General features: G+C 44.5%; 1 protein-coding gene across 1 annotated transcript; it reads left to right on the forward strand.

Annotated features, from left to right (window-relative positions):
* Window positions 1-1,469: 1,469 nt before the first annotated feature.
* OAZ3 (ornithine decarboxylase antizyme 3) lies at window positions 1,470-11,299 on the forward strand. The gene is given in 7 exon segments (XM_053591567.1): window positions 1,470-2,870; window positions 8,093-8,245; window positions 8,526-8,586; window positions 8,588-8,662; window positions 9,688-9,863; window positions 10,330-10,415; window positions 11,044-11,299. Coding segments are annotated over 7 exon segments (795 nt in total). The 5' UTR covers window positions 1,470-2,769; the 3' UTR covers window positions 11,187-11,299.
* The last annotated feature ends 597 nt before the right edge of the window (window positions 11,300-11,896 follow it).

Genomic DNA, 11,896 nt, shown 5'->3' on the forward strand with positions numbered 1-11,896 from the left:
ACATAGCCCCTGTAATGGAGTCAGAAGGGTCTTCAAAAGCAAAAAGGTATTGGGAATTTTCATGAAGGGGAATGCAGAAAAAGGTATCTTCTACATCTAGGACTGAAACAGGCAGCTTCTTCAGGGATTTGAGATAATGAAGTATGTGGATTGCAAACTACAGGATGGAGAGGAATGACTGCTTCATTTATAATGCAGAGGTCCTGTACTAGTCTCCAAGTTCCGTTGGGCTTTGGGTACTAATAATTTCTGTCGCTTTAGGTTCTGTATTATGGATAGTAACCCATTCCTAGCTTCTGCTTTTAGAGGGTATTGCTTTTGATTGGGATAGATGGTGTGATTTTTAAACTTAATCTGGACTGGTTGAGTGTATCTTGCTCTTCCCACCTGTCCCTCAGTAGCCCACACTTCGGGGTTAATTTCTGTCTGTAATAAGGGAAAGCATAGTATAGGTTCTTGCTCCATATTAATATAAATTGTTATTCTCGCTTTAGTTAGTATGTCCCTTCCCAAAAGGGGAGCAGGACTTTCAGGCATGATTAGGAAGGCATGAGAGAACAGCCAGTTGCCCTAATTGCAGCTTAAAGGGTGAGAGAAGAATTTGGTAACTGTCTTTCCAGACACCCCTGTATAGTTACAGATTGGGGGGATAGAAGACTACAGTTAGAGTGGAATACAGAAAAGGTAGCTCCAGTGTCCAGAAAAAATTCTGTCTCCTGGTTCTCCACTATGAGGCAGACCCAAGGCTCTTGAGGGGTGATGACACAAACGGAGCCATAAGAATCTGCCCCGGACACCCTCAGTCCTGTTTGGGGGCTGATGGGATCACTGTCCCAGGAGGCCTTACCCTCCAGTGGTCACCCTTGCATTCTGGACAGGGGCCTGGTGGCTTGCCCGACAGGTGGTGCTGTCCTGGGCAATCTCTCCTCAAGAGAGATTGCATCACATTGGAAGCACTTGCCCTTAGCTCCTCTGGCTTCCCTCTGCCCCTGAATGGTACCTGTTTGTGTCATTACTAGAGCTGACATTCCTTTTTTATCCCTTCTTTCTTTTTTCTCCTCTTCCTCCTGATCTCGATTATAGAAGACCACTGTGGCCATTTTAAGAAGATTCTCTAGGTTATGATATGGGCCTAGTGCCGATTTCTGGCATTTTCTTCAAATGTCTGGGGCCATCTGAATGATAAATTTTTATCTTTTAAAATAATTTGGCCCTCTAAGGGGTCAGGTGTCAATTGAGTGTGTTTTCTCACCACCTTCCTAAGCCGCTCAAGAAAGACCAAGGTACTTTCATTTTGCTCCTGGTTAATAGCAGACAATTTAAAATAATTCACAGGCTTTTTCTTGGATCAATGTAAACCTTCCAGTATACATGTTAAAAAATGTTTACGCCACGAGTCACCTTGTTTCTCAGGGTCCCATTCAGGATCCTCAAAGGGAACTGCCTGTCTTCCCATGGAGTATCTGTCCCTTTCCTCAGGAGACATACAACCATCAGTATTGGACATGAACTACAAATCACCCCACTTTCTAGCTTCATCTAAGACTTCATTTTTCTCGTTCAAAGTTAAAGTTTTATCTAGTAGTAGCATTACATCACTCCAAGAGAGGTTGAAGCTTTGTCCTAACCCTTGGAGAACATCTATATACCTATCTGGGTCATCAGAAAATTTTCCTAAATCACCCTTAATTTGTTTTAAATGTGCCAGAGAAAATAGAATACTGGAGCATTGCCCCTTTCACTATCTGCAGTCTTGACTAAGGGAAACAAAGCAGGATACAGTTGCTTTCTGGAGGTCCCAACAGGAACACAAGAAGCTCTTGAAACACTCCTTGGGGTTTTCTAAGGGCATGGAGGAAAGTGCAGGAGAAGTAGATGGTGGATTTGAACTATGTAGTGACAGCATCTCTCTCAGGGATCCCTTGTCATTTGGGGAAGTGACTACAGCCAGGGGATCTATCTGAAAGGTTTGTCTCTGAAAAAAAGGAAAGCTTGCACAGAGGGCACTTCAGATCACTTCCCTTCTTGTTTACAAAAAAGATCTAACTGAAAAATGGTGGCCATTTTTCACCATTGGAGAACTGATACTGAGGCCAGGCCTGGGTGCAGAAGAAAAACATACATTCTCTTCCAAGGGTCTGGGGATTAAGTATGTCGCAATGTTTCAGAATATAGCCCAGTGAGGTGTTCCAGCAGCACAGTACAAAAAATCAAGTAGCCAGGAGCTATAGTCATTCCTACCTGATGAAAGTTCTCTTGGCAAAAGAACATGTTACAGGGTGTTCTCCTAGAGCAGTGGTTCTCAACCTTCCTAATGCCATGACCCTTTGATATAGTTCCTCATGTTGTGGTGACCCCCAACCATAAAATTATTTTCGTTGCTACTTCATAACTGTAATTTTGCTACTGTTATGAATCTGATATGCAGGATGTATTTTCATTGTTACAAAGGGGTTGCGACCCACAGGTTGAGAACCGCTGTCTTAGAGATCGTTACCCATCTGAGGGAACCAGCACTTTAATCAATCCTACCCTCTGTTTTCCCAGGTCATCAAAATGTCCTCTGATCAACTCAAGCCAAACAAAAGGAAGCATCCTTCCAATGCTTGGGGAAGAATCCCTGAGGAGAGTGGCCTCCCCAGCCCCCTGCCTTGTCTGGATTTAACCACAATTACCAATGTAGAGCTTTGTACCCCTGGGCTCTCCTGTGCTTATTACTGCAGCAGCACAGCCTGAGAAATCAGGTATCTGGGAGCCTGGTCCCACCTAATGCAAATGCAAGCTCTGTCCCTCCTGCCATGGAGTATATACCTGTCAATCAAAGTGGTGATGAGCCCCGCCCTGGAGAAAACGGCTGCACAGTTGCACATGTAACTTTATAATTTTTACAAGCTTTTTCTAAATTGTCATTAACAAAGGAAAACAGGCTTTTTATCATGAGCAGGTCTGAACTACTATGTTTTCCTCCTTCCTTTCTTTCCCCCAAATTAGCAAGGCAACAATAATTAAACTCAGTAAATAAATCAGAGTTGAGAGAGACTTTAAAATTTTTGCATTAGAATTACAGCTAAGGGTGGCACCTCTGGCTCAGTGAGTGCAGCGCCGGCCCCATATACCAAGGGTGGCAGGTTCGAACCCAGCCCTGGCCAAACTTCAACAAAAAAAATAGTTGGGCGTTGTGGTGGGTGCCTGTAATCCCAGCAACTCAGGAGGCTGAGGCAGGAGAATCGCCTAAACCCAGGATTTGGAGGTTGCTGTGAGCTGTGTGATGTCACAGCCCTCTACAGAGGGCAATAAAGTGAGACTCTGTCTCTATAAAAAAAAAAAAAAATTACAGCTAACCGGAGTCTTAGAAAAACCTGGAATGACTTTGAACCTTTCCATTTACACTAATAGACCAGAAAAAAATCAAATACCCAGGGCCATTTTCTTCACTTTTCTTCATTTTTAAAGGCTTTCTTTCTTTTTTCTTGTAAAGAAGAGAACGAACTGTAGCCTAGGGTTTAGGACAATTCATGCCTCAGGGATTGGCCCAGGCTTCCCTTCTTAGGCTCCTGGTTGCCCAGAGAAGCTGTTTAGAGGAGTTATTTTGCCCTTTGTTTGGAGCCAACTTCTTGGCCTCTAACTATTAACATAGTTTTTTTCTCAAACACACAGAAAAGCCAATTGAATTTAATTTTGCAGTGACAGGCAATGAAAAGGACCCTTTTGAAACATGCATATATATCTGAAAAATACCAGAAAGAGTTAGTAGAAACTTAACTAAATATATAAAGCAATCCTTTTCTGACTTTAAAACAAAGCATGCAAACTATAAGGAGAGGGAGAAAGTGGCAGGGGTCTGTAGAGATCAGTAGAAGTTTGGGACCCAGGAAGACATTAGCAGATAGTAAAAGAGGTGGGAGAGCTCTTTTTTCAGAAGGCTCTCCAGTGCCTGGAGGTCAGAACCGTTATGGAGACCCCAGAACCTCTGGGTGCTACTGCTGTTTGCTTGGCTCTCAACCAGAGAAAAGGAGTGGATACAGAATAGGTTCAGAAGCCTTCCAACATATCCCCTCGGCTCCCCTCCTTCAGAGCCAAGGGGAATCAGAAAGTTTGCGCCCCAACAGCCTCTTGCCTGTGACCTGGAGGTTAGCAGTGACACCATGCACTTTCAGGGGCTGACAGGTATCTGTATTACTAGTCTCCATTGTTATGATTAAAGAGAAAAACAGTGTAGAGGTAAGTGGTCCCATTGCTTACCACAGATCTTCAATCTTGGACAATGGTCCAAAATATGTTACTGGGGCTTGGAGCCTGTAGCACAGTGGTTATGATGCCAGCCACATACACCGAGGTGGCGGATTCAAATCCGGTCCAGGCCAGCTAAACAACGACAACAAAAAAATAGTCAGGCATTCTGGCAGGTGCCTGTAGGCTGAGGCAAGAGAATCCCTTAAGCCAAAGAGTTTGAGGTTGCTGTGAGCTCTGAAACTACGGCACTCTACCCAGGGCAACATAGTGAGACTCTGTCTTAAAAAACAAAATAAAAAAATGTTACTGGAATCTCTTTCTTCAGTAGGTCCTTGGCCTCAGGGATTTAAAGAGTGAACCCACGGGCCACAGATCAGTGGTAAGATAAGATTTTATTAGAAAGGAATTAGAGCGAAAAGCACCAGAGCTTCTGGCAGAAGGAAAGAACCAAGTGGGAAGTTTCTACATGGCTCTTTGTCTAGGTGTATTAGATCTTGAGAATTACACTTGGCCAGACTTAGTAGATGGAAACAAGTTTTCAACATTAGTGAGTGTTATCTACAAATGAATGAATGCAGTCCTTCCAGCTCAGGGAAAACGGTCAGGGCATTCCCATCATGAAATTGCCCAGGCCTAGGAAAATTGGGGTCCCCTGTCCAGCCTTGAATGGGGGAGCCCTGTATCAGAAGGATGGGATCCTTTGGAAAACTGCCAACTCCTGGAGATGCCTACCCCTCAATCATTACACGGAGATACTTAAGCTAACATTTAAAGAGTTCTAAATCACAAGGGAGATAGCCATAGAAAACAAATGGTGGTAGGTCCCAGACGGTTCCCTCTGTGGAGTTTCTCAATATTGGAGAGAACGCTATGAAAACCAGAGGAAAGAGGGTCTGTTTAGCAGAGTTGTGCAAAGAGGCTCCATGCATCATATTTGCCCCCTAAACAGATGACTGATCAATCATCCTTCCTAAATACACTTGGCTTCCAGGACACCAGTTTAGGATTCTTCCTACTTCGTTAGTCTGCTTCACAGTCTTCTTCATGGATTTCTCATTTCTCTCCCCTTTTTAGAGTGCCCCCATGACTCAGTCTTTGGATCTTTACTCTTCTTAGTATAGACTTATACTATTTATACACCAATGACTTCCAAATTTCTATCTCCATAGTGGATTTCTCCTAAACTCGAGACTCAACTGCTTGTTTGTCATCATCCTCTTATAATGTCCTTTACAAGGGACATCTCAAAGTTAGGGTATCCCAAACTAAACTAATCTAAACCATCCTTCCCCCAACCTGCCCCACCTTCATCCTTTCCTATCTCAGTTAGTGGAAATTCCATTCTTCCAGTGCCTGGACTCACCTTAACTCCTCTCATACACATTGTAAGGAAATCCTTACAATGTCTTGACTTACAATATTTCGACTTTACAATGGAGAGAAAGTAATACACATTCTGTAGAAGGTCAAGTCACATGAAATAGCATACTCAAGGAGCATCTGTATTTCCAGAATCCAACCACTTGCACCCTCAATGCTCCATCCTGGAATATATCTTTCTCTTGACTTACTACAATAGTCTCCTAACAAATCTCTCTTAATTGTCTATAGATTATAATTCTCTACAGCTTATTTATACCATAGCTAGAATGATTTTTTTTTTTTTTTGAGACAGAGTCTTGCTATGTCACCCTCGGTAGAGTGCTGTGGCATCACAGCTCACAGCAACCTCAAACTCCTGGGCTTTAGTGATTCTCTTGTCTCAGCCTCCCAAGTAACTGGGACTATAGGCGCCCACCACAACACCTGGCTATTTTTTTTTTTGAGACAGAGCCTCAAGCTGTCACCCTGGGTAGAGTGCTGTGGCATCACAGCTCACAGCAACCTCCAACTCCTGGGCTCAAGCAATTCTTCTGCCTCTGCTTCCCAAGTAGCTGGGATTACAGGGACCGGCCACAACGCCCGGCTATTTTTTTGGTTGCAGCTGTCATTATTGTTTGGCAGGCCTGGGCTGGATTCGAACCTGCCAGCTCAGGTGTATGTGGCTGGCGCCTTAGCCACTTGAGCTACAGGTGCTGAGCCAACACCTGGCTATTTTTTTTGTTGTTGTTGTTGCAGTCGTCATTGTTGTTTAGCAGGTCTGGGCCGGGTTCAAACCTGCCAGCCTCAGTGTTTGCGGCTGGTGCTGTAACCACTGTGTTATGCGTGTCAAACCCAGAATGATCTTTTTTTTTTTTTTTTTTGTAGAGACAGAGTCTCACTGTACTGCCCTTGGTAGAGTGCCATGACGTCACAGGACTCACAGCAACCTCCAGCTCTTGGGCTTCCATGATTCTCCTGCCTCAGCCTCCCGAGCAGCTGGGACCACAGGCGCCCGCCACAATGCCTGGCCATTTTTCTGTTGCAGTTTGGCCAGGGCTGGGTATGAACCCGCCACCCTTGGCATATGGGGCCGGCGCCCCACTCACTGAGTCACAGGCGCCACCCCAGAATGATCTTTTTAAAAGCAAAATCAGATCATGTCATTCTTTTACCCAAAACCTTGCAATGATGTCATCCTTTACTCAAAAAGAAAAAAGCCATTCAGTGGTCTACATGGCCCTCTATAATCTTCCAGGTTAGTTCCTCACTATAGTTTACACTGCACCACCCAAAGTGGCCCCTTTGCTGTTTGAGAGCACCATTCCCTCCTTTGGGCTTTACATGGAAACCCCTTATCTCCAGATGCCAGTCTGGTCAACGGCCTCATCTCCTCCAAGTCTTTGATTAAATGTCACTTTTTCAGTTAGGCCCACTGGTCACCCTATTCATTACCGCAACCCTGCCCCATCCCCTTCACACTCCTGATCCTCCCTCATTTTTATCCTGTAACAGTTATCGCCTAACATACCAAATAATTTAAATGTTTATTTTCTAGGTGTGTTGTCTCACTTTTAAAGAATAAGTCCCAGGTGGGCAGGGACCTGTTTTATTTGTTGTTCAAGCATCTAGAATAGTGCCTGGATCATCACAGTAGGCCCTCAATAAATGTTTGTTGAACGAATGAATAAATGAATGAGGCCTTGAACTGGTGAGCTCCAGAACCGAATTTTGCTCACAATGTTGATTTTTTAAATCATGTTTTTATTTTTGAGTTAGCAGCCAATTTTTTTTTTAAAAATAGGAGAAATTTACAAAACTCTTTCCAGTTTTTGTTGAAAAATCTTATAATCAGGCACCAAGTCTGCATTCATGCATGCCAACTGGATAGGCTGAGTTGTGTTGGCTTTAGACAGGATGTAAGATTTCCATTTTGCTACTGCCGGCCCCCCAACAGCTCCCGGAAGGCCTTTAGTTTGTAAACTACTGCTACCTATAAGGCAATGGAGAAAGTTCAACAATCTGTAGCACTCCTGGGTTATTAAGGGTAGGGATGATAATAAAAATATTGAACTGGTTAGGAACTGGTAACCAACTAATTAGGTCAACGCTGAGTCAGTGCCTTGGAAGCCTCTTGCAGTGTCAGACACCAACTCTCATTGCTAGATTTTAGAGGAAGGGGGGTCTCCCCAGAGCTAGAGCAGGTAGGCACAACAAGTGCTTAACGCAGGACTGTTTGCCAACTAGTACAGAAGTTTTAAAGTACTATATTTCAACCACTCATATAGCTGGGACGTGCATACTAGTTGAATATGAGTCTGGGTTAAGAGAGTGGGGAGTAGCAGAGTAGTGTCCTAAAGTGACATAAGGGATGACCCCTATCCGTGTCATAGTGCCTGCCAGGTCACAATGACACCAGTTTGCCTAAAACTCTGCTGCTCATCTCTGAACCTCACTTTGCCGCAGGGAGGCACTGAACTGAAAAACTGCCTTGTAACAGGTGGCGCCCCTCTGCCTACTCCCTTTCTTATATCAAGAGGGGAAAAACACGGAACTACCTCTACCCAATCTGGTCACCATACGCCTATTACCTTTACTGTTACAAATACCGGATCACCCTCCGGGAGAAGATGCTGCCTTGTTGTTATAAGAGGTACTTGTTTTCCTCTCTATTTATAATTGTTTACATAAATTATAAGGAAAAATAAAAGAAATTGGAAGAAATTCCCACATAGTAAGAAGTGATAATAGCAAAATAGGGTGGGTGGCTGACATGGAACTTGAATAGATTTTTTTCATCTGGCTGGTCTGGGAACATGGAAACAGGCTGGTCCACAGAAGATAGTGTCAGAGCCTAGTCCTGTATATCTGCATGTTATGAATCTCTCCCCACAGATTCTGAGATAACTAATTTTGGTCTCTTTCCCAACCAGCATCACTTATAAGGAACAGGAGGACTTGACCCTCCGGCCCCGTTACTGCCTCCAGTGCTCCTGAGTCCCTAGCAGGCCTCCAGGTGGGCAGAAGCACCGAACAGGGTAATCACAACCAGCTTCAAGAACTGTATTCGGTGAGTGGACTGTGACAGGGCTGTCCTTTGCTTGCTGTAATGAGACCTGGCAGAGAGGGGCAATAGCAAGTTGGGAAATGAATCATAGAAAGCTAAGAGGTAGATGAGACCTTGGTGTTCATGTGTCAAAGCTACTTGTTTTTATAGACAAGGATTCTGGCCCAGAGATGGTAAATCAAGGCCATACAGCTGGCAGTGAAAAGCAGGATGTGAAAAGTGGGGACAAAGGTAGAGCAGATGGGGTTAGGACTTCTGGGACATAAAGCTGTTTTGATGCTAGGCCGGGTCTGGAATCTGGAACTCCTGCACACGACCTTGTGCTACAATAACATGCTGGTTGTGACTTCTGCATTTTAAGGGAGAAATGGAAGAATGTAGAGATAACCAGTATGACGAAAAGGTGGAAGTGTATTATTAGCGAGAAAGGCCATGGATAGAAGAGCTTTGCTTAAACAATGAGCTCTCTAAACGTCTGTAAGTTTCCATTTTTTATTTTATTATTTTTTTTGAGACAGAGTCTCAAGCTGTCACCCTGGGTAGAGTGCCGTGGTGTCACAGTTCACAGCAACCTCAAACTCTTGGGCTTAAGCGATTCTCTTGCCTTAGACTCCCAAGTAGTTGGGACTACAGGCGCCTGCCACAATGCCCAGCTATTTTTTTTTTTTTTTTTTTTGGTTGTAGTTGTCGTTGTTTGGCAGGCCCAGGCTGGATTTGAACCCACCAGCTTTGATCTTAGCGCTTGAGCTACAGGCATCTAACCAACATCTGTAAGCTTCTAAATGGCTGTTGTACTCCTGGGGTGAGGTCAGCTAGCAGTAACACTGCCTCAACTCCAGCTTTCAGACTGTTTGACTCAGGACAACTTCTTCCTAGGATATATATCTATAAGACCTGGGCTCCAATTTTCCTGGGTTGTCCCCATGTGCTCCTTCCTTTCTTCCACAGACACAAATCTGCCTGGGATTTGATTTGAGTACTAGATGGACAGAGGCAGGAGACTGTTACTTTCGTTTCTCCTTTTCTAGGCTGGGAACCTGACGGTGCTAGCTACTGACCCCCTGTTCCACCAGACCCCAATACAGTTAGACTTCCACTTCCGCCTCACCCCCCAGACCTCTGCCCACTGGCACGGCCTTCTCTGTGACCACCAACTCTTCCTGGACATCCCGTATCGGGCCTTGGATCAAGGCAACCGGGAAAGGTGAGTGAGCCTGTATGGGAGTGTAGGGAGGAAAGTAGGGATTTCACCCTTCCATTGTGTCATACTCGGTTGAGGGCTGATTCAGGAGCTAGACACAGGCAACCCCCTCCACTGGCACAGACAAGCCTATGAGCTGAGCCAGGATCATAAGTCCATGGGAAGTTGCTGGACTCAGAAACACAGAAGTGGAGATCCAGAAATAGTTGAATGACAGGAAGTCATTCCTAGCTGCTCATGTTAATAGAGCAGTTCCTTGTCCTTAGACCCATTCTGTTTATACCTCAGTCTAGTAGTGTGCAATTCTTTGGCTTTGTAGAAAAATCTACCAAAACTAGCTTAACAACTTTCATTTTCTGGCTTGAGTGAGGGCAAAAACTGACCAATAAGCTTTCTTCTGCTCCAACTAGATGTCCTGGATTGAGCTGGCTGAACATTTCATTAACTGTGTTTTTCTGTCTGGCCCTAGTTTGACCGCAACACTGGAGTATGTGGAGGAGAAGACCAACGTGGACTCCGTGTTTGTAAACTTCCAAAATGATCGGAATGATAGAGGTGGGGATTGGCTATCCTCTCTTCCCCTTCATGCCAAGGCAGCTGGAAAGTTCCTTTTCCTTTGTAGGAGACCCTCTTCCTTCTTTTTTGCCTTCCATCACAAAGGAAATTAAGGCATCTGGCATTCTGCTCAGTCAGGGGTCCCCTGCAGTGGTGGTAGAGGCAGACTGAAGGGAGTGCTGGTGAGATCACACAGAATCCATGTGGGGATGTGACAGCAGGACAGAAAGCATCGTAAACAAATGTACTTAGCACAAGAATATATTTAACCAGATGCCTGCAATATATGTTACAGAAACTATAACCTCTTCTCTCAAGACAAAAAGATGGTCAATAACTACTCATAGATACCATTTCAGAGCTTATTATGCCATCATATGTTAAGCATTTCATAAACATCTCATCTAATCTTAAAATTTACAAGGAAGAATCTGTAGAAAGAACTGAAGTTCAGAAGGGTTAACTCATAGCATGTTATATGCCAAGTGTTAAAGGTTAAAGTACGTGTTTGACATCCTTCCGCCTGCACTGCACTGCTTCCCAGGGCCAGGTGGGAGACACCAGGTCTCTGGGGAATATGTGTATCATTTCAAAGAGAATTCTTATCATGTGTTCTACCCTTTTGCAGGTGCCCTGCTGAGGGCCTTCAGCTACATGGGCTTTGAGGTGGTCAGACCAGATCACCCTGCCCTCCCTCCCTGGGACAATGTCATCTTTATGATGTACCCCCTTGAAAGGGACCCTGGCCACCTGCCCAGTGAGCCTCCCTGAACATGCTTACTCCAACTCTGAGGGGCTGGAAGCCCTGACACACGGGAACCAGGGGCCTGGGATGTGATTCGGGACACCTTCCTCCATCCTAGGAATAAAGGGTAGTGCAATCACCAAGTGTTCACTCTTTCTTGGGGGGATAGTAGAGTTGGCTGGCATGGAACATGAAACTTTCGGAGCAGAATTGACTAGGATAAACTTCTCATGACTGAAAAGATCAGAGGAACATGAACCAGAGAAGGGACCCAAGGATTTGCCTTCCTGCCCCAAATCATTTCCCATTTATTCTAACCAATTACCTAGCACAGTGGTTCTCAACCAGTGGGTTGTGACCCCTTTTTAACAATGAAAATACATTGTGGCATTAGGAAGGTTGAGAACCACTAACCTAGTGCTTGTCAAGGGACAGGAAGTCCAGAAAAACTAGACCTTGATAGGTATATTTCAGTTCAAATTGGAGACAAGTACTAACTCCTAAATGTGGAGAAAACCAGAAGGCACATGGATCCCTGGGCTTTGGCTCATTGGGAAGATCAACACATGAAATAAGCGTAGAAGATGCATTCCAGACAGGCCAAGTACTGGACTGCATTAGAGAATGACAAGGAACTGATCAAAATGCAATGTGAACTGATAGGGAACTAAGAGCCGTATTAAAGGAACAGATTTTTAGACATTAGTAATAAGTTATGGGTAGAAACAAGACACTA

Source organism: Nycticebus coucang, chromosome 5 (genome assembly GCF_027406575.1).
Source record: "Nycticebus coucang isolate mNycCou1 chromosome 5, mNycCou1.pri, whole genome shotgun sequence".
Classification (NCBI taxonomy): domain Eukaryota; kingdom Metazoa; phylum Chordata; class Mammalia; order Primates; family Lorisidae; genus Nycticebus; species Nycticebus coucang.